Here is a 26925-nt window from a genome sequence, read left to right as displayed (position 1 = left end):
GTGAGTAAGGCGCCGGCCCCATATACCAAGGGTGGTAGGTTCAAACCCAGCCCTGGCCAAACTGCAATAAAAAAAATAGCTGGGCGTTGTGGCAGGTGCCTGTAGTCACAGCTACTTAGGAGGCTGAAGCAAGAGAATCACCTAAGCCCAAGAGCTGGAGGGTGCTGTGAGCTGTGATGCCACAGCACTCTACCGAGGGCGACAAAGTGAGACTCTGTCTCTAAAAAAAAAAAAAATGTGAAGCAGAAGTGCTAATACTTATTATATTAACGAGAATACTAACAATCAGAGAGGCCAAATAATTTACCCAAGGTCACAGTACTTGGTAAAAGGTTGAGCAATTATTTGAAGGCAAAGATGCCTGATTGCACAGTTGGTCCTCTTAACCCCTGTATTTGAGCCTCTGTTCCTTCTGTGAAGCACTGAAACACATTTTGTGCATGGAGACTTGACAGAAAGGGAGCAGAGGACTGTCTAAGACTAGCAAACACTTCAGCTTAAATGTACATGCATGCAGTGAGACCTGGCAACACTGAAAGACAAAGCATGGGCCTCCCTGTGACCTTTGCTCTTCTTCCTCTCTATCACTAGAGCGTTCTTCTCCCCTCATGTAAAGTGAGAGTCTGCTTGGGGTCCAGTTCTGAGAGGTGTGCTGCCTCAGCTGAATCCTCATCACAGGGAAGAAAGGCCAGCAGTACGGGTTAACTTTTCCTGTCTTCCTGTTCAGTCTTATGATATATTATGGGAGAGAGAGACCCACATCAGAATCACCTGGGAAGCTTTTCCAAAATACACATGCCTGCCTCAGGTCTTTGAAGTTCTGATCTGGCCCTTGGTTGAGAACTTCTAGTTTAACATACTCATTTCCAAGGTCTGCAATTTCCACTGGTCCCCTCATCACTGAAGTCTCCCCACTTACTCCTCCAGACGAATGCTCTTCCTGCTCAGTGGTGACCCTTGTGGGCTGGGAATCAACATCATTAGCATGTCTCACGCTAGCCTGCATTCCTTTAGTCAAGGGTTCTCAACCAGGATGGTACTACTCCTCTAAATATATGTAGAGGCTATCACAATAGAAAGAAAAGCATTTTGAAAGCAAGGAGCAGGGATGCCAAGCACCATACTGGCCCTCACAATAAAAGACTGCCCCCCAAAAGGCCAACAGCACTCTCCCATTGAGAAACACTAGTTGAAATACAGACATTCTTTTTTTTTTTTTGCAGTTTTTGGCCAGGGCTGGGTTTGAACCCGCCACCTCCGGCATATGGGGCCGGAACCCCACTCCTTTGAGCCACAGGTGCCACCCGAAGCACAGACATTCTTGATTCAAACTTTGAATCAGCCTCTTGTAGTATAGGGCTGTCTCATCTTCCCAGCTCTGCTGCTGCAGTGTTCCCTGTCCCACTGGTTGCTCTATTCCCAGTCTTTTAAATCTCCTCGTATTCCAAAAACTGTGGAAAAAGAGATTCTTATCTTTCAAGTATATTCTTATAATACGTAGGTGGCAAAGGAGCAGGTTGAATCTCTATTTCTACTTCCCATTTAATCTAATTTAATTCCTTGCTCACTAAACTGAATATTGCATGTTTCATCTAAAGGACAAGGAGAAGGGGGGAGGGATAGAAAGGAAGAGAGCAAGAGGCTCCATTGCCTCCTATGTGTGTGAAACATCACGCCCCACAGTAACTCAGGTTGATGAATATGGTATACCCAGGACATAGTTCGAAAGTGGCTTTTTCCCAGAAGTCTTATCTCTTTACCCTCTCTCAATAACTACTCCTTTCTTTCTCGCTCAGGCCAAAGCAAGGTATAATTATGGTGTTTGCAGTAAAAGCTCTTGTTGCTGACTAATATTTGGCTTTCCTTTCCTTCTAGACACGTGGGAGAATTAGATTTCTAATTTCTTATCCCTTTCCACAAGGTGAGTCCATATTGCAGCCTAACAGGCTGAGTGGAAGGGAGCATGTCACTTCCCCCTGAAGCATTTCACAGCCAGGAAGACAGCCTCTGGCATTCTTTTCCCTCGTAGCCACGATGGTGGCAGCAGGTGTCACAAAGGATTGTCCACCAGTCCAGCTCCCAGAATGACCACTATGAGTAGAGCCCCTACTGACCCTATCAGATGTGCAGTAAACTCGGACAAGAAACCTTTGTTGTTTTGTGTACTAGAGATTTTGGGTACTGTTACCCAGCATAATCTATCCTACTCAGACTGATTCGATGTTCTTTCACGTTTAAAGTTTTTTCATATTTGTATGTAGATCATGAGTCAGAAAGGCATAAGCTGGAAGCTTAGCTTTGCCACTTAGAGTGACCTTGGCTAACCTCTCTAAACCTCAGTTTCCTCATGTGTGGAATGGTGATTATAACTGTACGGGTTGTACAAGACCTTATGCGGGTTGTAACGACTAACCAGTATTGTATGGGCAAAGTGCCTGGCAGGTAGCAAGTGCTCAGTAAATGTTATTATTTGGTCTTATTGATCTAAAATTGACCTTATCTGGCTCCTGCCCAATTGTAGCCTTAAGTTTGGGCTGCCTAGAATCCTTCTAACATCTTCCTCCATAAAAAGCCAACAGTCTAGGAGTACTTCCTGTTTATTTTACATTCCTTGTACCTCTCAGGACAGGACATCACTGGCAACAGGCATCGCGTTATCCATGCCTTTCCTGGTGTACATACGTGATCAGAAGCAAGAATGTCATGTGTGCCAAATGAATGAAAGAATAAGCTAAGTCATATTGAAGAAATCTAATTATTTTTTCAGTAAAAACCCGAGATGTCTGAAAAATGTGTCAGGGAATGTCCAACTACCCTCTCTTAGTTCTGCTACAGAGTCATCACTCGGAGAAGCAAGATCCAGTCTCTTGGCTGCATACCAAAAATAGACACACCTTTTAAATTAGCATAAATGAAATCCCATTTGCATTTATGTGACAGCCAAGTCTCCCTTGGAATGCCAGAATTTGTTCCCAGACCACCAGAGTTCTTTAGCATTTGGAGACGATTACTGGTTATATTGGGAAGGGTGTCTTCCTCCATCCAACCCTCCTGGATTCTAGTCTCAGCTTGATGCTGAGTTTTACCAGGTCTCCATAGCTAAGGAAAGTAGAAGTAATTGCTTGGCTGACCTAGACAGAAACATAAGACAAAACAAAATCACTTTTGCCTTATTTTTATTTTTGATCCATATGTCAAACCTTCTAATTTTCAGGCAGCTCTACCACCTATTGCCTAGCCTGATATGCTCTCTCCAAACCTGGAACCTAACTGGAGGAAGCTTTAAAGCCAACAATAAAGTTCAGCTCACCAAAAAAAAAAGAGAGAGAGAGAAAAAGAAATTCTTGGCCCCTGATAATTTTTTTCCTGATGCCTTTTAAGATTATTATCATAGTACTGTCAAGGTACCTTCTAATGGGCTCTTTGTATCCTTAGATGGAACCAATTTTGCACAATCTAAGCCATTTTCTAAAGTATTTCTGAAAGGGAGCTACATCTGTACATTATAACACATCCACAGACTTCCCCTTTTCCATCAGATTCAGTCTAAACAAATTCCTAATTTACCGGACGTTTAAATGCATCATAATAAGATGTCCTGAACATACCTTAGGGACTGATTCATCAATTAAACCTTCAGATCTTTGAAGCATTTCTCTGGGTTACAGGGGTTGTTAGTCCCTAAGACTTCCAATTAACCACTGCTGATTTAACAGTGGAGCCGTATCTCTTAGTTAAGCAACCTTAATTGCCTTATGCACCGTGATTTACTGAAACACTGATGCAGGAGTTTGGAATCCACCCAGTTCCTCTAGTTGTATTACCATGTGCTTCTCATTATGGCCCAACTGTACAAGGCAGAGATGAACAGAAAGACTTGGGCTGGGAGTCAGGCATAGACATCATCTTGGCTCTGTCATGATCTAATCCTGGGTTCCTGGGCAGGTCACTTAACCAAGTGGATTGAACAAAGGTATTCTTATTTGCAAATCAGGAACAATTGTGCTTGCCTTACCTACCAAACAAGGTTGTCTTTGGAGCCCTCCAGAGAGAGCAGAACTGTCTGCAAGAGTCATACAAGTTCTGATTCCAAAGTTTCTTTTGTACACTAGTAGCTAGGAACCCAGAAAGTATTTTCCCAGAAAATACAATACCTGGTGGTGAAGTTCCTAGTCTAATGACCTTGTCCCTGAAGAACAACAACCAGTAGTAGTCCTACAAATCAATACCACTGAGGGACATCCTCTGTGCACGCTGCGCTTAGGTCTGGGGGCTTGGCAAGATGGAGTCCCTTTGTAAAGGGACTGGTATCAGTCCCTGGTACTGAACAGAAAAGAAATGACAGAGGGGATCTGTCAGATCTTTAATGGAGAAAGAGCACATGGTGAGCCTGTGGGTTCCTTTACAAACACAAGGATTTCTTTGGTACAGGAAATAAATGGCAGGCTGTGGCACTGGAAGGTCCTATAAATAAAGCTGCTCAGCATCTACTCCCACTCTCCAGGTCTCTTCCCCACATCTAACATATAACACGTATACGTGTCAAGTCTTTAGGGTACCATATAACATAGCCAGCACTTCCCTAAGACTCATGATGCAAAATCCACTTTCTCCATTTCAGTGACTAATAGCTCTATATAAAATAGACCAATACATGATACATAAATGTATGCTATAAACACAGAAGGACCCTGGGAGAGGAGAAAGACACATTCATGTGTGTGGGTTGGTCAAATGGATCCATTAATCTTACAAGATCCCCTGGAAGACTTAAAAGAGGCTCCTGCTCCATTGCTATTTTTCCTTTTTGGACAGAGGCCTTCCAAATCTAACTTTTCAAATCCGTGATTGAATTCCCAGCAATCTACTTTTCCTGACTATAACCAGAAAAGCATGTTTAAGTGAACATGAAATTCCATCAGTATAAAGCCTTGTGCAGCCCAATCCATCAGACCAGTCGCCAAAGCCACTAATAATGCCCTATTGTGTTACTGTGGTATTTTCTAGGTTATCATTATGAAGTCTCTGCTCCTGGTTGAGAAAACATGACGTTCCATTAAATGTATAATCTGGGTTCCCTCCAGGCCAGACATGCGTCCTGCTTAAAGCTAAAATGAAATGAGATTTAACGTCCTGGAAAAGAGAACCAGTCACAAGGGCAAAGGGAGTCACAGGGGTGGGGAGAAGAATGGTGGATCCCGTCCCCTGCGAGCTCTTTGTTTCAGCCTGTAGATAGCGTCTTGCCCACTGAAGGATCTTAGAAGCCCAAAGAAAAAACAAGTCAGCATTCTTTCCCTTTCCACTTTGCTGTGGTTGGGTGCTGGACAGCACTGTTTGAGGAAGTTCTTTCTAGGACAAGAGATCTTGTCTTTAGAAACAACCCAGGGGCTTGTGATGGCTCCCCTTTGACCCATCCCCCAGCTCTGGCCTCAAAAAAACTGATGAATTAGCCTGGATCAAGATGGCAAGTTGGAGGTGTGAACACTATATCATACAGAGTGCTAGCAAGGTTTTTATTTAGCACAAAAGCATCCCCCTCCCAAAGCAATAGGAACACAACAAGAAACCAGAGGCAGCCATCTGAACGTAAAGCTACATGCCTATAAAGACCCCCCACTAGTTTTTTTCCTGGGGCACTTTTTGGGTCCCCAGTGTGCTTCAAAGGATCCCATGGGACATTTAGAAATTTACTCCAGAATTAAATATAAAAGAAGCAACATTCTTTATAATAGTGAGGAGCTTGGAACTTAGCATGCTAGTTGGAGACCCTCTCTACACCTGACATAATTTTTTAAAAACTCAAAATAACTTATTTTTGTTGCTGATAAAAATAATACACACTCTTTACAGAGAAATTTGAAAATTCAATAAAAGGTAAAAATAGAATTTAGAAATCTGATCTTCTAGAGAGTAACACTATTACCATATTCGGTAAATAGAAACATGCACAGGCATGTTTAACTTTTTTACAAAGGTAGAATCACAATGCATGCAATGTTGGGTAATTTCACCTAAAAATATTATAAGCATTATACATATATTTCTCCTAGAATAGTTTACAAGCATGAATAAAATGCCAGGCATACTGCATGCTGTCTATATGTTGTGCCTTACATAGTAAATGTCCTATTGTTGGATACACGTAATTCTCAGCTTTATACATACATGTAGGTACATGTTTGCAACTATTTAGATTTTTTGTTTAGGACATGGAACTGCTAGATGAAAAGGCTGACACCTCATCTTTTAAAAGTATTTGATACATGTTGCCAAATTATCTTCTTGTCTTCACTATCTGATACAGCCGTCACATGTGGCTTTTTTAAGCTTAAATTAATTTGATTTTAACAAGATTAAAAATTCAAATCCTCCATCACACCAGCCACATTGCAAGCGCTCAACAGTCACACATGGGCAGCAACTACCACACTGGACAGCGCAGATACATTAACATCATCCTAGAAAGTTCTACTGGAGAGCAAAAGTCTAGAAAGACTGTTCCAGTTTATTGTTTCACTAGTAATTTATGAAAAGGACTACCGCCCACAAACTGTCCGATACTTAATATTGTAATTCCTTAAAATTCTTTGCCAACTTAAAACAAGTTATGTTGTTTGATTTTTTTGTTTGTTTGTTTGACTACTAGTGAACTTTTTTGTTTTTTTATTGACTTTCATATATATTTTTCTTTTCTGAATTATGCAATAACCCTATGCTATAGGGTTTTTTTTTTTACTGCTTTTATGTACTTAGATCACTCTTTAGAGATCACTCTTTAGAGAGTGATGTATGTTGCAAAAGTTACTGTGACTTCTTATATTTATGGCATTGTTTTACATACAGAGGTGTAAAATTTTAACCAAATCTCTTTATATTTTCCTTTATGGTTCTTACCTTGTAATGTTTTAAAAGCTTTAAACCTAAGGTTGCAATAATATTCATCAATTATTTTCTAGTTCTTTGATCATTTTATTTTAAACACTTAAATTTTCAGTCTTTCTGGAACTTATTTTAGTGTGTGGTGGGCAGTATAAATGTAACCTTTTTCTTCATGTTATAACCACCTGTCCAAGAACTTTTAAAAAATAATGAATTCACTACTTACTTATTTGTAATTCCACTCAATGCTTACATGTACTTGGGTCTACAAGCACTTATATTTCTAGATTTTCTGTTCTGTCCACCTGTTCTTTGATTTTTACCGTCCTGTTTTTCCAATTTGCCTTTATTATATTTTAATATTTGGAGAGAAAATATTCATTATTTTTTTCCAAAAAAAATTTTTTAATCTGCTTTTTCTCTAAGATAAGTCTAGAATTATGTTGTTCAATTCCCACCATCAAAATAAATTCTCTCAAAACTTCAACTGAGAAGTTTAATTCAATTTATAAATTAATCTGAGGAGAACGGATTTTCTACAGTATTGAGACATTCAGGGATTGGTAGTTTCTGTCCCTTTTTCCCAAGTTTTCCCACCCCTCTTTTGGAACAGGCTTTTTAAAAAGCACAAATGACAGGCATCTCTAACTCTTTTTAGACACCATCTCTGAGCCTGTGAGCTGGTGCACCCAGCCACTAGAAGTAACAAAAAAATTCCACATCTTAGTATTGGAGTATATTTTCAGTATCCACCTTCTCATAAATCTGAAAAAAAAAAAATCTCACTTTTCATCCAAAGAATCTGGAGTTCAAAACAGCTTTTACGGAAAAATCAAACTCCAGAGGCAACTGCAAAGCACATTTGGTGTCTAGCTGGCCAGTTTATTTTTCAGGACTCTTTTTCCAACTCCCAAATACTTTCCAGTCTGTGAAATCCATCTCCCCACCGCTGTAACAGCAAGCGTCTCTCCTGGCACTGGGGAGCTCACACCGATTTAATGATCGTGGATCTTCCGCGAGGGGCTTTTTATTACCGAAGCTGATTTTTAGGAGGTAGCACGAAGCTTCCTTGAATGACTGTGGCTTGGCAAACCTTTGGAGACTTGGGAAGTGTTTTATTGGTTAGACTTCGGCCCTCCCTTGAGCAAATCCTGAAGCCTAAACACCATCGGTCTCAGTAAGGGAACCAGGGTTCCTGCATCTCCCTGGTAGCCCACCAGCCACATAGCCAAAAGCTTGTATTCCCTACATCTAGGGTTCTCAAGCCGAAGGAGAGGGCATTTGACAGCATTTCTGGTTGTCACCACTAAAGGGGAAAAAGGAGTGTGACTGGCATGAAGTGGAGAGAGGCCAAGGGTGCTGCTGAACCGTAGGATGCACAGGACAGCGGCCACAACAAAGAACCGCCAAGCTTGAACCTCACTATTGCCGAGGATGAGAAATCCTGCCTTACATTTTCATCAACTGCCCAGTCAAAGCATGCATTATATTATCAGGAACAAACACGGTGGATTCTGTGGGACAGAGTTTTTTTTTAATTAGACATTGACCTTAAATTGCTTACGCTTCGTACTTCAGAAGTGTCTGCAAGTTCTGCCTTTAGTAAGCAAGCCTTTCTCACCAAAATGGGAAGCATTCACGGAAACTTAGTAAGTCTATAGCATCTTCCAAGTCCCTTGCACACTTCTCGGTCGCAGAAAAGAAATGTGTTCCCCCCAAACCAGCCGCGTCGCCTCCCCTGCGGGTCCGGGTAGCGGAGGACAGGAGGAGTGCTCTCCAACAAAGACGCTGCGCTCGCCGCCGCCACCTCCTGGGTCCCGCGGGGTCCCAGAGATGCGCGCCTGTCCCAAAGCCACCCCGCCAACAAGCCCCGCCGGCGGAAAAAGGACCACAGCCCGCTTAGCCCGGCGTGGAACAACCCACGGCACTTACTTGTCCAAAATGAAGTACAGGTCAAATCCCCCATAGCAGGCTGGACCTCCATCCTCCCTGCGTCCCCCTTGCCCGGCGCAGATAAGCATGAGAGTGGCCAAGGAGAGCCACTTGAAGCCAGTGCGCAGGGCTTTCTGCTCCGCCGTGGCCATGACCGCAGCCCGGGGAGAGGCAGGGTCCTCTCCTTCCCACGCTCCGCGAACTCGCCGCGACCCTCAGGGACGCGCCATCCGAGGGCCCCTCCTCTCGGGTCCTTGATTCCCCTTCGCTCCCTCTAAACTCCCCGGAAGAGATTGTCTGGAGGAGTTCAAGGTTTTCGCTCTGATTTCCGCTTCGATTCTGTTTCTAGGTTTCAGGTTTCACGAATCCCACTACTGTACTCTGCGTTTTTAAAGGGGCTGCTCCGGGCTCCGGCCGCAGAGCCGCTCCCCAGGCCGCGCCGAGGTCCTGCAATTGAAGCAGTTCGTTCGGACTGTTCTTTGTCCCAGATCTTAAATATTATGGGGTGGGTTTTCCAATTGTTCTTGCTTGGGGGAGTGCTTTGCCTTCTCTCCCTCCTCTCTGCCCCGCTTCCTTATTTTCGTGGGGAAGAAAGTTCAAAGGATGCCACCTGGTGGCCAGTGGCGGCGGGAGCACTCTTCGGCGTGGCGGGGCTAGCGGCCGGGCCGGGTCACCGCCAGGCTTCGGACACGACTTTTTTTTTTATTTTTCCCCCCCTTACCATTTTCGTGTAAGCTGGGCGTGTTTCGTTCTCACGCACCTTCCTTTCTTTTTCCCATAACCTCTTCTCCCTTAGCGTTTTTATCCTTTCTCCTCCTTGCCTATCCTCCATCTGTTGATATGGTTCCTGTAAACGTTTGATGAAAGCTTACTTCCCCCAAGCACTGTTTGACCCCAGACTGAGACCTTTGCAAACAAGACATTGTGCAAATTGAATAGGGAAAAACGGGGCCTTTGTGATCTGAATCATCCGGGTGACCTTACATAGTCTTAGGGCAGATCATATAAGAGACTTGGGAGTCCAGTCTGGAAGCAGAACAAGCAATCCCAAGGAGGATGGTACTCTAGGCTGCTCTGACCACGGAACAGCTCAGCCTTCTAGATTTTCGCCATCTCCTTATTTTGGAGGTTCTGTGATAACAATTTTTCTTTTCAGCCTATGAACTTTGACCTTTTCTTTCTGTCTTAGATTTGAAACAGAGAAAGTGAATAGCTAGCAAAAAGTATAGATGGTCCAGACAGTTTGGGACTGCAGGAAGTCATGTGCTAGCCTTTCTAAATGGGAGAATCTTCTTTAGAGTGGCTTCTGAAGCCCAGTCCCAGGTGGGACCACAGCTCTAGATAGCCATGTCTTCTTACTGTATGAATCCTCAATGTATGCTTAACTCCATTTTTCCAGGTTCTTCCTCCAGACACACACCTTGCTCTCCTCTTGTGAGCCTCTGAGACCTTCCCACCTCAATGTGAGAATCCATGGTGCTTGTCGCCCAACATGTGTACCATAGAATCCTAGTGTCTAAGAATGCTCCATCTGTCGAATCAGTCTCCAAGATTCATAATGCATTGCTGGTGCCTGCCTCCAAAATGAAGTCCCCTTCCCATGTCCCTCTCCTCCTGATTTTTACACCTCTCCTATATTGAATAAGACTGACCTGTAGGTAATTAATAACACGTTGTATGACTTCTGAGTCTAGACCATAAGCAATACTGGATCACTCACTCTGCAGGAACCCAATGCCATGTCGTAAGAACACTCAAGCAGTCCATAAGAGTCTGCATGTCAAGAAACTGAGATGCTCTGCTGGCATCAACGTATGTCCACCATGTGAGTGACCCATTTTGGAGGTAGATCCTCCAGCTCCTGTGAAACCTTCACATGACTGCAACCTTGGCTGCCATCGTGACTACCACCTTCTAACAGACCACCCTGCTAAGCCATTCTCTGATTCCTGACCCACAGAAATCATGAGATAAAGTTTATTAGTCTTTTAAGCTCATATTTGGGGACAATTTATTATACAATAATAGAAAAGTAATAAATGCCAATTATCATAATAAAGCCTTAAGAATTTCTTTTTTCTTTTTCTTTTTTTTTTATTTTGCAGTTTTTGGCTGGGGCTGGGTTTAAACCCACCACATCCAGCATATAGGGCTGGCACCCTACTCCATTGAGCCACAGGTGCCGCCCACGCCTTAAGAATTTCTGTAGGAAAAAAAATTGTTTAACTGTTTTGAAACTGTTCTTTTCAGATAACACCTATTATACTCACAATTTGGGAATTACTACTCTCAGGAAAATGTACCATTGAGGGGATCAATTAAGATTTTAATCCTAAGACACTTCAACTTGTCCAGATCTTCCTCTTTCATCCTTCTTGCTCCTCTTCAAAACTGAAAACTCATTCTGGCCCCATCACAGCTCTGTGACAAGAAAGAAGAAAACCTAAAGAAATTAGATGGATAAAGGAAGGCAGGAAAACCAGGGAGGTGAGGGAAGGAAGGAATGGGAAATAGGACAAGGTGGTACGGAGAACATTCTCAGGATTAGCGAGGAGTAGGAAAGGGGTTGAATATGGAAAAGGGATTGAGGGGCAGGAGGAATCAGAGAGGCTTTAAGATGCCTTCTTTCATCCTCATGCCCACAGGGCACTCTGAGGTTAGAGTCTGAGTGATATGTCTTGATAGCTTTACAGGCAAAAGAATTTAGTGCCAAATTCCTTTGGGAAGAGAAAGAAAAGCCCACAGGAAAGGGATGGAGCAAGATGGCTGAAAAGATACCTCCAGTGATGGTCCCTCCTCCTGAACACCTCATTCAAAACTATCCAAGCAAGCCAGCACCTTCAGAAAGAACTAAAAATCAGGGAAGCGATCACACTACCTTGTTTTTGTGTGTGTGTGTGTGTGTGTGTGTGTGTGTGTTTAACATTATATCAAGGAAAGAGGCACTGAAGAGATCAGAAAAGATAGTGTTGTACTGCCTATGCCACCCCGTCCTGTCCCCTGGCACTGCCACACCAGCACACAGAGTGGAGAGGGAATCTGTGTGCCCAGGGCAGGGAGCATGAAGTGCTTATGAGGTTTCAAATTGAAACTCAGGGCCACATGGCACAGGGGAGCACAGCACAGAATTCTGCCAGTGCCCACAGAGGGAGCATTTTGAACAGCTCAGTCAGCAGGAAATCCTCTGCCCCAAAGCCTGAGTTCCTGAAGGAAAAGAGCAGCCTAGGGCCTGGACTAAATGTGCAAGGCAGTTGTGCCACAGGACTGCAGTCCTAGAGCAATTGCTGTGGCTGTGTGGCTCAGAGTCAGAGGACATGGGGCACATGATTTTAGGGTGTGAGCTAGTGGATGCAGGTTTTGAGAAAGATTTCTCCAAAGATTAGGATAGGAAGATGAAAACATTTATCTTTCCAAACAGAAAAGGGCCAACACCGAAATGAAAGAGATGAAGACAGAGTTGGCTGAGAGAATTAGGTACTTGGGCTTTTTATTTAGGGGCTATAAAGGGGCTGAAGAAGGTTTGTGGCTGAAGCCAAATTAACAGAGTACTGTAAACTCTTGCATCCCTTTTTCTCTCTGCTTACAGCAGGCTGATGACAGAAGTGGCAGACAGGTTGATCACTAGTAAGTAATTGTGACCTCGTCAGGAATTCTGCCCTAGAGATACGGTTTTTTGAGCAGGATACAGCTCGCACACCCTCCCCCTACTGTCCATTCAGAAGCTCTCCAAGGCTGTAAAAAGCAGATTCTAAAAGGCAATTTTTAGTTGGCAGGTCTCAAAATTTACATTTCCCTTCTCTTTGTTTAGCTCTTTTCAGATGTGAAAACAAGCCCTGCAGGGTGCCTGTCAACAGGCGAGGGAGGGTTAATGGGATTGATTTTAGCCCTTACCCAAGAGCTATGAGTTGGGTAACTTTTCCTTTACTAATATTTTTCTGTAACTTTAGAAAGGCCATCCTTTCACATGACCCAGTGGAACACCAGCAGCTACAGCCAAGCCAGTGCTTATATCACTTCTTCTCTAACTATCGGGAGCATGGCTCAGGGAGAGTCTTCTTCACTTGGAGAAAGAAAAGGAAAGAGCTCAGAGGACTTTGTCTTGTCCAGCTCAGCCACAGTAAAATAAAGTACCAACCAGACTTTTGAGGCCTCTGAGTCCAAGAGTCCTGGGCAGCATTTCTGGACTCATCCTGGGCCAGAAGGAAATATCCTGCCTTGAAGAGAAGGACCCAGTCCTGACATGATTCACTACCTGCTGACTAAAGAGCCCTTGGGCTTTGGATAAACATCAGAAGTAACAAGGAAACACTCACCATGGGCTTTGGGTAAGAGTAGGCTGGCTTCACATGTGACCTGGTGCTGACAGCCATCAGTCCGTGCCCATGTCACTCTTCCCCCGACTCCAACAGCCCAGAATAGAGAGAGAAGGAAGAGAATAAGAGACTTTGCCTGGTAATCCAGGAAATTCTTTTGTATCTTAACCAAACTCACCAAGGTGGTACCACCAGGAGTTTGCAAGAGTCACATTACTGGGCGTGGGGCACTGCTAGTGCTGATACAGCTGCAGGGACCAGAGACTTAGACCATATCACTAATCCCATTTGAGTTATTTTCAAACCCTTCTCAAGAAGGATGGGTTCAATCGCATTAATGTACACAGCTATGATTTAATAAAAAAAAAAAAAAAGAAGGATGGGCTCAAATAGTCCCAGATTGTGAGAAAATAAATGCTAACTCTTCAATGCTCAGACATCAACCAACATCTAAAACCATCAAAAACATCCAGGAAGTCAAAACCCCACCAAACAACCTAAATAAAGTACCAGTGACCAATCTTGGAATGATGGAAATAGGTGATCATTTAGACAAATAATACAAAATAGCTGTTCTGCAGAAGCTCAATGAGCTTCAAGACAACACAGAGAAGGAATTCAGAAGCCTATCAGAGAAATTTAATAAGAGTTTGTGGCACCAGAGAAAGTAGCTAGAACGCCATGCAGCAGCCAGATTCTCAGGTTTTCTATGGACCCACCAGGCCAGCACCTTTGGGGCCTCTTTCTCAAGGCAGTCTTGACCAAGATGTGGAATAGTGGTGGATTTGATAACTAAGGCAGCTCAGCCTACAGGGGAGCCGGTGGCTGCACACAGTCCCTGGGAAGCTTTGGATCTCTGACCTCTACTCAGTCTGAAAAGAAATCCAGAGCCTGAGCCCAGCATCTTGTGTCCTGTATTACATCTCAGTTGCTTTCTGCTATCCCTTTTGATGAAGCGTTCAAAACTGGGAATGTTGAGATTTCACAGGTCATTATTGTGGGGGATAATTAGACATGCAAAGAAGGCTCCAACCAACCTTGTTTTCAAAATAGATGACATGACAGCTGCACCCATGGATGTTTGCTGGTGGGTTGACACAGATAACACCAGTGGTCAAAACACTGTGGTTCCTCCAGAAACGTATGTGAAAGTGGCAGGCCACCTGAGACCTTTTCAGAACAAAAAGGGCCTGGTGGCCTTTAAGGTCATGCTCCTGGAGGATATGAATGAATTTACCACACATATTCTGGAAGTAGTCAATACACACAAGACGCTGACCAAAACTAACAGCTAGCCCCCAGTGGGGAGACCACCCATCAGCAATCCAAAATGAGTGAAGCAGGGAGTTTTGGTGGGACTAGCTTCTTGTCAGCAAATGGCCTCATTATGGCTCAAAACCAGCTGCTGAATTTGATTAAGGCTTGTCCAAGACCAAGGGATTGAACTTTCATGATCTCGAGAACCAGCTTAAACATATGACTATAGCCTCAGTTAAGCAAGCTGTGAATTTTCTGAGCAATGAGGAGCACATCTATTCTACTGTGGATAATGAACACTTTAAATCCACAGATGCAGAATAACCAGATCTAAATTGGGGACCTATTTTCATAGTCTTTGGCTACAGCTGTGCATATGTTTGGCCAGGTGACTTCTAGGAAGTAGGTTTCATCTGTAAAGGTCTCAGCTGACACCCTTTTGAAACTTACTGCTCTTCTGTCTTTTCTTGTTGTTGTTGTTGTTTGTTTGTTTGTTTGTTTGTTTTTACCTCCAAGTATTATGGGTAATTTACAGGGCTATAACCCAAAGTGAAATTTCTTGAAGAAGTTACAAATAAGCTAGTTATAGCATCAAGACAGATGGAATGAAGAAGGATGCTACCAAAAGAGTACTCAAATAATGCTCGAGTGTTTCCGTTCCTAAAATGTTTCCCGCTGAAAGCAGAAGAATGAGATGAGGGTCAGTGGGCAGGGCACTAGCTCAGAAGTGCGCTGGCCTCTTCTTGTTCTTCTTTCCCACTTTGGTTATGTGGTGTTACTTCCAGAATTGCACTTTCCTTCACCTGCTTGTCATGATTGCTATTTGTCATGATAGCATGTTTATATGAACATAAAGTTCAAGGGTGGTGCCCCCCACGGGCAGAGGAGAGGAAGAAGTATCACTGCATTTTGTACAAAGTAAGTGCATTCATATGTTTAATAAAAGAGTTCTGTTCTAAAAAAAAAAATCTGTTAGATTTCTGTTTTTAAGCATAGTTTTCATATGTTTAAAATAATTGGTAATAAAATGTTTTTTTACAAGCTTCATGGTAACCTCAAATCAAAAAACCTATAACAGATATATGAAAAATGGGAACTAAAAAATTAAAACATGCTATTTGAGAAAATTACTTTTAACAAAGGAAGGAAGGACGATGAAACAACCAGAAATCAAATAACAAGATGGAAGTAGTAACTCCTTAGATTTAAAAAAAACAAAAAACAAAAAACAAAAAAACAGAGCTAACTGTGTTCTCTGCAGGAAATGCACTTCTTTTATAAAGATACACATAGATGGAACATAAAGGGATGGAAGAAGATAGTCCATGAAAATGGAAACAAAAAAAAAAAGCAGGGAGTAGCTATATTTTTATCCGATAAAATAGAGGTAAAGACAAAAATTGTACAGAGAGACAAAAAAGGTCATTATGTAATGATAAAGGGATCAAATAACCAAGAGAATATAACAATTCTAAGGATATGCATGCAACACTAGAGTACCAAGATACATAAAGCAAATGTTATCAGACCTAAAGAGAGAGAGACACCCCAATACAATAATCATGGAGACCTCGACACTCATTCTCCACATTGGACAGATCATCCAGACAGAAAATCAATAAAGAATCATTGGACTTAATCTTCACCATAGACCAAATGGACCTAAAAGATCATGTTCATGTTCAAAGATCAGAATTCATATTCTTCTCTTCAGTTCATAGATTATTCTCAAGGAGGACCATATGTTAGGTCACAAAAAAAAGTCTCAAAGGGCGGCGCCTGTGGCTCAGCGGGTAGGGCGCCGGCCCCACATGCCGAGGGTGGTGGGTTCGAACCCGGCCCCGGCCAAACTGCAACAACAACAAAAAAAAAATAGCCGGGTGTTGTGGCGGGCGCCTGTAATCCCAGCTACTTGGGAGGCTGAGGCAAGAGAATCGCCTAAGCCTAGGAGTTGGAGGTTGCTGTGAGCTGTGTGACGCCACGGCACTCTACCAAGGGCGATAAAGTGAGACTCTGTCTCTACAAAAAAAAAAAAAAGTCTCAAAAAATTAAAAAAAAATGAAATTATACCAAGTACTCTCTGACCACAATGGAATAAAACTAGAAATCAATAACGAGAGGAACATTTGAACATATATAATCACATGGAAATTAAATAGTATGTTCCTGAATGACCAGTAGGTCAATAAAGAGATTAAGAAAGAAATTAAAAATCTCTCAAAGCAAGTAGAAATGAAAACACAACATACCAAATCCTATAGGATACAGCAAAAAGCACTAATTAGAGGAAAGTTTATAGCAATAAATGTCTACGTCAAAAAAGTAGCAACCTTTTTATCTCAAAAAATTAGAAAAATGAGAACAAACCAACCTCAAAAGTAATAGAAGAAAAGAAATAATAAAGATTAGAGCAGAAATAAATGAGACTGAAACCTCCCAATATACAAAAGATCAGTGAAACAAAAAGTTGGTTTCTTTGAAAAGATAAACAAAACAGGCTGAAGAGTTTAGGAAGTCAGCTGGGATGGAAGCAGGAGGTGTTCTGTCTCTTCAAAGTTAGAGACATCGTTAACCAAGGCAGGCAAGGGCACAGCGCCCAGAGTGGGAGGATATTCCATATGAAATAAAGTTAAGGAGAAGGGGAGAGGATAGAAGAGATTCCCTTGGGAGGAAGATCGTACTTTTGAGAGCACTGAGGGATTCAGATATTTGAGCATGAGTGTTCCAGCTGCCTCTGCCTCTCTTCCAAGATTCTAGAAAGAGATCTATAATACAAGTTGACCATCTCTAGATGTTAAAATGGCTCTACCATTCTCTCACTCTAGGCCAAGGAAATCCAGTCTAGGTTTCCCTTTGGACCTAGAGGGTTTTTTGTCAGCCTTACTCACTGTAGGGTGGTATCCTCCAGACATTCCCAATAAGTGAATTTGATGTTGAGCTATGGAGATATGGTTATTCTTAGGAAAGGCTGAACATGAACAAAGACATCCACAATCTATAACAATGGTGAATGAAGCCCCTTGTGTGATCCTAGCACGTTAGCTCTGTGGGGAGAGGAGACATTGTTAAGGGCTCTAAACTGGCAATAACTTTTGCCTTTGGTTGTTGGGAAGTATTAACCTCATAATTAATACATATAGAGAAGTGGGAGATGGGGGTCTGTCAGCAGAGGCTAGAGGAGGACTTAGGGAGAGTCTAAACGGGTTCCTGCTATCATTTTTCAGATTAGTTTCACAACATATGTCAATGTATCAAGATACCCCTACCCAAGTCTTACCACCCTTTGAGGTAATTCTAAGTCTTCTGGTTGGTCTGAGAGTGTTCTGGAAGAGATTGATCAGCCTTCTCAAGGTCCAAAGATATGGATAGATAGGAACTCTTTTGCCTCTCAAACTCAAGTCAAGGGAAGAACAATATACATGGTGATGGACAGGATAGATATTTCTGGGGTTGGAGAAGTACAGGAGAAAATGGACCAGGCACGTGGAAGCATCTAAATAGTAACCTGGAAGCCAAGGCAAGGAAGAGTTTCTTGGGGAAAGAAGTAGTCAGTAGTGCCATATGCTGTAGAAGTCAGGGGGACAAGCTCTGAGAAAACCCCACTGATTTGATGTGAGGGCCACTGTGTCACCAAGGAACTTTCCTATGGAGTAGTGTAAGGGGATGGTAAACTGACCCAGGTTACTAGGAAGGGGAAACCTCTTTCCAGAAGATAAGGGGATAAAGGAATAACTTGTGAATGTCCAAATGTTTTATTTTCCAGAAGGCAGAATCCAAGATATAAAGGATACCAAGAACTTCAAGTTCCTTTCCTTCCAAAAAACTGGAGAATTTGACTGACTAGACTTATTATCCCAAGGTTTCATTTGTCCTTGGGATTAGTATGTTAGGCTTCCTTCTTTTTATTTATTTATTTTTATTTTTAATTTCTTATAGAAATGAAGTTTTGCTCTGTTACCAGGCTGGTCTTGAACTCCAAATCTCAAGCAATCCTCTTGCCTTGGCCTCCCAAAGCACTAGGATTACAGCTATGAGCCACCACATCCAGCCTTCCTTCTCTGAGATAATACCTGCCTATCTATCAGTCTTTTGGTGACTCACTCTCCCTTGCTTGTTTCCATCCTCCAACACATGTGATCGAGCCCCTTTTGTCAAGCTGTTAAACACAAAGTTTACTGTACTAATAACCTTCCAAAAATCTCATTGGGCACTTAAGTGGCCTTTGTCTGAGTTCTTGACAAAGGTTCTGGAAAAGGCTGCAGATAACCTAGATTGCCCAAGAAAATTTGGGGGATTTTTTCCTTAGAAAAGAAATATTTTCCACAATATGGAAAAATTCGTTACTCTCCATTAAATTTTGTGTCAATCAAGTAAGTCCAATTTTTGCTAGGTTCTTGGAGGTTCTGTTGGTACTTGAGTCTATCATCTGCAGAAAAATTTGAATATTCTCAAAAGCTGTTTATCATCTGGAACAACAAAGTTTCTAAAGAATCTGAATTGGCTGAGTATTGGCTTTTGGTGACAGGAAATACAAAGTTACTAGTGATAAAGTTAAGCTCAGAGGCAGAGCCATAGGCTGGAGCCAGATGCCCTAACAGTGTCCTATAGGCCATCTGCAACTTTAGCCCAGAGATGGTCAGAGCCTTGTTAAACTAACATTCCATGCATGCTCTAGCCAAAGCCTAGCCAAATCTATCTTAAAAGTAAATTCAGTCCAGTACATCCCTCAATTCAGTTTAGGGAAATCCAAAACCCATCCCCAAACTCTGTTAACAGCCATTCCATTCAAGCCAGGCCAAACACAACTCTAACCAATCCAGAGCCCTGCAAAAAATGAGCTCATTTTTTAAATCAGTAAGTATCAGCCCAGGGACTGATACTGTTTAGTCTGGCCCATAACTCCGCTCAGCTAAGGCCACACACCATCTCAGTGCATCCTAAGTCGTAGCCTAAGTCTTCTGAAGAGCACATTTTTCACAAAGAACCCAGTTAAGAAAATAATCCATAATTTCTATAAAGTCCATCTCAGATCCTCCAAAGAACCCAAAGCCCAGCTGAACAAAAAGTTAATTTCACCTACAGAAGAGACCAGGCTAGTCCAACTCATAAGTAAAGACAAAGTGGAAATGGACCAGTGCAGTCCAGAGGCCTGAAAAGCCCAGAGATTACAGATACCCAATGGAAGCCCATATTAGGCAAATCAAAGTCAGTGCAAAGCTACACAGAAAGACCAGCTCAGCACAGTTCTGCCTAGTTCTAGATCAACTCTGGCAAAAATAAGCTTATTTAAGACTAGGGCCTTATTTGGAGACATCAGCCCAATTTACAACTGAAGATACCAGGAAAAATCTATCCAGATCTGTCAAGTCTATAACCCCATTGATCCATCTGCCATTTGCCACCATCCAAGTCCCAACCCAGAGGGACTAGTGGCTCTCAAAGTGTGTGAGTATGTGTGCATGTCTGAGGATGTGGGAAAGGGGTCACTGTGAAGGTTGGAGTGAGGAGCTGTGCTCATTCTGGAATAACCAGTGGGCTTTTTCAAGGTACACATATCTGTAGACTATCAATGGGTGTGGGGTTAAGGAACACACATAGTTAAATACAGTGGCCAATTTTGTTTCCTTCCTTGCCTCATGCCCTCTTCCTCTCAGATGAAATCTATTGAAATAGGTAGAATTAATGATGATTCCCACACACCGTTGGAGCCCTAGGCAAGATAACACACTGATTAATAGCATAATCTCACATCAGGCTATTTGGGGCAAAGCATAGCTCTGCCAGTACTAACTGGCGGAGTGTGAGTGAGCATGCGAGTTACTTGACCTGTCCATACTACAATTTCCTATCTGTAAAGTGGGGGTGATGTTGTATTATAATAATACTTATCGCATGGGTTGTTGTGCATTTTCAGTGAGCTAGCATATGCCGTGTGTGGCCCTCAGGAAACACACATTCGATATTGGCTTTTATTGTTATTGGGGGACTCTTGAAAATTGCATGTGAATTTCTTGTAGAAAGGAGAAAAACATATTTACAGGAACTACTTTCAGAGTGGCTCACCAGTGAACCAAAGCTGTTTCTCTGCCATGGACATTCACATGATCAACTTTGGGAAATACAAAGATAAATATTTCAGCTCATCCAGGAACTACTGGGATTTGGTGGTTTCCTAGGATGCATGCAGAAAACAAATAGAAAACACACTTTGGGGATATTAATAATCTATTGGCAGCAATGGTGTTTGGGCTAGCCAAGAATGCTAGCTAACTAAACTCTAATGATATGTCTGAGGACATTATAATAACCAGTGATGCTTCTTTCTGATATTGGTTTCTGAGATCTGGGGATCCATAGAAAAGAACAATTATATTCCTCATCATTATTCATTCATTCATTCAGAAATAGTTTTTGGATGTACACTACATGGCAGGCTTGGTATTTACACCGATGATACAAAATGAATATAACCTGGCACTTAACTGAATTTAGTTGGGAGACAGAAACGCATGGAGAGGTATAGGTATAACAATGTGGTTAGCCTGTCTTTTAGAGGAAACTCAACATGTCTCTTCCACTCCAGTGTGCCAATCCCCAGGGGAATTAGTTATGACATAATATAATCCTCAGTTATGCAGTGTTGGACTATAGCTCATTGGGATTACTTGTGCCAGAAAATGAATGAATTAAAGCATGACAAATATCTCTTCCTACCAGTAATGAGATAATCTGTCACTAAGAACATTCAGAAATGATCAAGAAGGAGCCCATGACAATGAATTCGAGATTTAGGCTAATTAAGCTTCTCTAGTCTGAGTGAAAAGGATCCCAAAATGCATGTCTCTATTCACAATCCATCATGGCTTATCAGGGCACAGAAGTGCTGGAAGGCAGAACTGTAGCCAGTGATAAGTTATGTCACGGATGAGCACCCCTCCTTGGAGAAGTTTGGGAGCCGTCAGAACGGAGTTAGCTTTCTGGTACAGGTTTTCAGGCTGAAATGTCCAAGATGGGTGACTAAGAGGTTGGCTCACCCTGGAACTGCATATATCAAAGCATTTGCCCTTACTGTGGCCAAAGTAACAGGGAGCAAATTATATGTCATTCCGTATGTGCCCTGAGATGGGGATTGATTCCTGAAGCTGGAACAGACTCCTCTCAAAATAGGATGCCCTCAAGGCAGGGTGGTGTTGATGCCCCAGGTTTTATTTTTCTTTCTTATCATATTTCTCATCCAGGGTTGGAGGAATGATCTGCTTTGCAGCCTTAACCATAGTCATAAATTTAGGTACTTAAATGATGAATTTAACCCAAAGAAATTAGTGGGGTCTACAGCATAGGGGAATTATTATTTTGGGTTGAAATAGAAAACAAAAATGAAATGATCAGAAATCCGTAGAGATGACAAGGAAGAAATAAAAGCCATGCCCAGAATAATGTTCTCCAGGAATCAGATTTTCTCAGAGGCAGTGGAAGAAAACCTCAGCAGATAGATAAGGCTTTTTAATTTGCTATCTGGACAGAAAATTATAAAATGGAAGTATGAGAGAAGTTAGTTAAAACTCCATAAGCAATGGAGTCAGGGTAAAACACAGTCTTTAATCATAAAGTTAATTCAGGAACTGTGGGAAAGAGAAGTAAAAGGGAAAAAACACACCCATATCCAGTAAACAGTAATACTTACACATATGTAGTAGATATTTTTGGAATTTACTCACATTTTGATAGGTCTCCACAAATTATATTATCCTAACATACAATTAAAATTAACTACAATTTTACAGTCTCCGTGGCTGCCAGAGTTTGGATACATGAATTGCAGTCTTCCTCTCTGAGATGTCTCTTTATAGCTTTCCTTTAAAATTTCCAATATATTATCCTTTGCTCTTAATACAGCTGCTTTCTTAGGAAACTATAATCCAGAAGACACTGATGGGAATTTTACAGTTAGGAACAATGGTGGGTTGAAGAGCTTTGGAAGTCACACATGAGTGAGCTGAAGCCATGGTTGTACCTAAATACCACCATGGGCCAAGTGGAGAGAATAATGAGACATTAGGGCCAAGGATGGAGCCCAGGGGAGCACCAACATCTGTACAGAGTGTGACAGAGAAAGGGGAAACAAGACATGAGACAAGGTACGTTTAGGAGAGAATGGTCATGAGTACCGATTTGGGTAGAGAGGTTGAGAAGATAATAACTGAAAAGGGTTCCTTAGGTTTAGCATCTGGGAGGTCTTTGGTGATCTTCATGAAAGGGGCCTAGTGGATACGTGGGAAAGAATTTATATCGCAATGAACAGAAAAGTGTATGGGGCATCCAGGTAAAGATTGTGTCGGAACGCACTCATCCAAGTTTGCTCTCTCTCAGCATGTTCCTGAAACCAAAGCATGGGTAGTAAACAACAGCAATAAGCCCACAAGGATGGGACAAGGAGGAAGAGGGAAGGATGCCAATACAAATCTAAAAGCTGGAAAGCTTCCAGTCTGCACTGCCAACCCCCTGGTATGGGTGTGGGGAGCTTGGAGCTAAAGTATGGAAGGTGATTTGAAAGCAGTTAAAAAAATAGAGTCCCAGAAATGCTCTGGCTGGTCATTCTTCCTCAACCTCAGTAGAAGATTAGAATATTATACTCTAATAATAATAATAAAACAGAGGTTTTCTGGACTGAGGGATGCCAGGCATAGCTAAGGCCATCTGTATCCTCCTGACAATAGGGAAGTTATGGGACTGGAGGAATACTAAATGCTGACTCCTCTGCCCGTCAGCCCTATTCCCCCACGGGGCTTCCAGAGTGCTGGCAGCCAGACCTTTACCTTCTAAACAGGAGATTTAAATGTTTTCTATTGGGAATTTGTCATTCCAAAAAGAAAACCCTAAAGATACTAAGAGAGAGAGACAGAGAGACAGAGAGACTGACTAATATACCAACTCGGGAGAAAGGTGAAGGGAATTGAATTGTTGGGGTGACAGCAAGGGGCCATCCCAAAATGACAGCTGTGCAGATGGCTTAGGGAACAGCCAGTCCAGACAGAAGAAGAGTGAAGACTCCTGAAAACACACTTCCAAGAGAAAAAAGAGAAATTAATAACTACTTTAATGTGATTGACATTCAAGAACTAAATCTCACCTCTAAAGTAGAAAATCAATGGGCAATGTCTGAGATTGATAAATCAGAATACATCAGTATATGCACACAGTTAGAAACATAGATGTGTGTGAATGACAGAAGAATTAGTTAAAATATTTGGAAGGGGATGGCACAGGGAGAATGGTGGGACAGGAAATAGGAGCATTTTGTTATAATATCTTTAGATAATTTGATCTTTAAACTGTGGGACAGTTTATTATTTGAAGTAACAATTTACAACAAATTTTTAAATGAGAGGCTTCAGATTTTTTCCAAAGATTCTGCTAAGAAATCTTGCTAAGCTGTTTCATCCTATTTAGCTATTATTATAATGGAATGTCAGGTCATCTTTAAAAATGACAGTCATGTGAACAAGATATCAGTAGACATCCATATATGGAGAGGTTTATAAAATAATTTTGAAAAATGAAAAAAATTGAAAAATAAACAGCACAAATTAACTTACAAACATTGAAGGCAGCATTAAATATCATATTTATATATGACATATTGCTTTCATTGTTTATAAATTACTCTATGCTTTATTTTACATACAGAGCACACAACCCCCTCCAATAATCATTATTGAAATGTAAAATAGTGCCCAAAATTAGGAGAATGATTTAAAAGGTTCTGGATCAGTAACAAAATGGTATATCATGTATCTGTCACACATAAAGCACGTGGAGACTGTAAACCATGAGCAAGTGTTCATGAGGAGTATTACCTGAGGAATATGGGTAGGATATGGGTAGCTGATGATGGCAACTAGGAAAAAATGTTCATAGATAAGAGTTCAAAAGGAAATCTGACAAGTCAAATAGTATTAGAAATAAAACAAGTAAGTTGTAGGGGCAGCAGTGGAAACAGTGACAGTGAAAGGCAACTGTGAGACTGCCAGGTGGACAATGGCGGCGATGGACCTGGAGGTGGGACACAGGTTTAAGGAGGTTTTTGTGTTTGCTTGTTTGTGTGATTTTTTTTTTTTAAGTTGGGAGATGGTTAAGTGGGTATCCATGACTGGAAGAGAAACCAAGGAAATGTAGAGGCTGACAGGCAGAGAGAGATGTGGGTGTGGGGGAGACAGACAGACACCCACACCTCACACGCAGAGCGGAATTCAGAGCACAGAGAGAGAGGTTAGCCCTGACCAAAGACATGAATGACTGTACAGGAATTCTGCCAGGGACACAAGGGCATGTTTCATTTAGCACAACAACTGTGATTTTGGTATTATGATCCACATTTTAAGATTAAAAAGTCATGACTCAGAGAAGTCAAATACTGTACTTTTGTTTAAAATCTGTGTGCCTGGGAGGGCTCGAGCTGGGATGCTGCTTCCTCCATGCCACCTTTGATGGAGAGGAAAGCGTATCAACAAGTCTGTAAGAGGGAAGGTGAGGAATTACTTTTCAATGTGACATCCTTTTTATTTATTATTTATTTTTTTGCAATTTTCTTTTGCTACTAAGATGCCTGGGAAATAAATTTTCTGTATTTCATTCATAACATAGTGCTTAGCTTCATTTCCTTGCTCTACTGCCAGGACGTTGATTTTTGTATCATCAATTTGCAGCTTATCTAAAGGCTTTGAATACTCTAAATGATTATATAATTATCATGTTTCACTAAGTGAATGTTGAGCCTTCTTCCTTTGACTTGCCTAAGAGCCAAAGATCCTTGAATTCAAACACGGGGCTGGGACTTTATATACTGTAAAGTTACTCTGCAGAGCAGATGTACAAACAAGAAGACAGGGGCCGATCACATGACTAAAATGTTACAATTGCATTTCATTTCCGAGAAGGATGGTGGGCTCCCGTGGACATCCGCACACTCTGATGGGTGGAGATCCCGGGGGAGCTGCCAGACCCACCAGAGCCTGGTGGGCAGTTTACAGGAGCTTTCCAGCTGCACTGGCCTGCCCTAACCCTTAAGAGATCAAGTGCAGAGTTCTGGGGAATCAGATTCTCAGATGCCTTTTGAATATGGTTTCAAGAATATCTGGGGTCAAAGACAAAGATCATCTACTAGTCAAAAGTCTAGCAATTCAATTCATCTTGAGTCTGAGTCATTCTCAATTTCTCTGAAGGAGTAGAGTCAGGGAAATGTACATGCATCCCAACTCCAAACAGCCATTCCTTTTTAGCCCCTGGGAAGACTTGATTCTGTATATGTTCATTTATTCTGAGTTGCGGCCAAACTAATCCTGTTTTCCTCTCACACCATGGACGCCCTACACTTCTTTAGGTGAAAAGTGCTGGATAGGGAGCTGAAATAATCCTGAAAGCCTTGTCAAAGTGCACTGGCAGCCCTGGAAGGGGGCCACGGGGCCAATGCCAAGGGAGAGCTCTGGAGAGTTTGAGGATGAGAAGAGTTTCTGTCCAGCAGGGTCCCAGATGGCTTCTGTGGTCTATAGAGATATTGGCATTGGCCAGCCTTCTGGTCACCTACTGCTGCAAAATAAACCACCCCAAAACATAATGAATAATTTAAAACAATGATTTATTATTATTTCCCATTGTTTCATAGGCTTCCTGGGGCTCGTCTGGGCAGTTCTCATTTGAGCTCTACCATGTTGTTGTAGCAAGATATCAGCTGGGCTACAAATCAGCTGGGCTGGATATCCAAGTGGCTGGCATTTGATGCTGGGAGCTCAGCTACGGTTGAAAATTTTAACATGTTCGTGTCTGGGCCCCTCATTTGGCTTGAGATCTTTACAGTTTGGTGACTGGGCTCCCAAAGGGAGTATTTCTAGAGCAAGCACTTTCAGGGGCTCAGGCGGAGGCAGTGAGTCTTCTCATGTGTTACCTTTGGAAAACTTAGATCATCGCTTCCGCTTCTCTCTATTGGTCGAGGGAAGTCAGATTAGATTCGAAGGGAGAGAATGAGACTCTACTTTTCGATTCAAGAAAAAGCATGCCAGTAGAGTGAAGAAAATCATGTCAGTAGTGGGAAGGAATTGGTAGAGGCCATATTTGACTGTCGACCAGAGCCTGAAAAGTCTTCAGCCAGAGCAGGACAGCAATGGGCCTGGAATGTATGTGATGGGATGAAGCAGATGGCTATTAAATGCTTACTGTATATCACACATTATTCTGTTTAATCTTTTCAACCACATGGAGTGGTGTAGCACTTCCGGCTCTAGTTCTTCACTGCTGCCCAGGTCCACACTCTGTTCCGTGTACCTGTCTAGTGCCTCTCCCATGAGAAGTACACAAGGGGATACGTCCCTGCACCGTAACCTTTGACTTGAACATCTGACTTATGGCCCATGGGATAATAGCAAATGTGATGCAAAGAGAGATTTATGGGGTTGACCATGTTCTCTGTCACTTCTGTGCTCACCATGAGAGGGGCTTTCCCCAGCAGATGCTGCCTGCCCTACTTGGACCCCAGAATGAGACACAGGGA

The 26925-nt window shown here is 42.2% G+C and overlaps 1 protein-coding gene and 1 pseudogene across 1 annotated transcript in view; one reads left to right on the top strand and one right to left on the bottom strand.

Moving 5' to 3' along the window:
• The window catches only part of ANTXR1 (ANTXR cell adhesion molecule 1), a 265145-nt gene extending 255790 nt beyond the window's left edge, over nucleotides 1–9355 (bottom strand). Inside the window, exon 1 of the mRNA XM_053588536.1 lies at nucleotides 8812–9355. Within this exon, the coding sequence (XP_053444511.1) occupies nucleotides 8812–8963 (152 nt within the window). The 5' untranslated portion in view covers nucleotides 8964–9355. The remainder of the gene's footprint in view (nucleotides 1–8811) is intronic.
• A 4520-nt stretch (nucleotides 9356–13875) lies between these two features.
• On the top strand, nucleotides 13876–14705 carry LOC128584756 (replication protein A 32 kDa subunit-like; annotated as a pseudogene).
• Nucleotides 14706–26925: the final 12220 nt, after the last annotated feature.

The sequence above is a fragment of the Nycticebus coucang genome, chromosome 4 (genome assembly GCF_027406575.1).
Source record: "Nycticebus coucang isolate mNycCou1 chromosome 4, mNycCou1.pri, whole genome shotgun sequence".
Lineage (NCBI taxonomy): Eukaryota > Metazoa > Chordata > Mammalia > Primates > Lorisidae > Nycticebus > Nycticebus coucang.
This window is presented reverse-complemented; position numbering and strand designations above follow the sequence as displayed.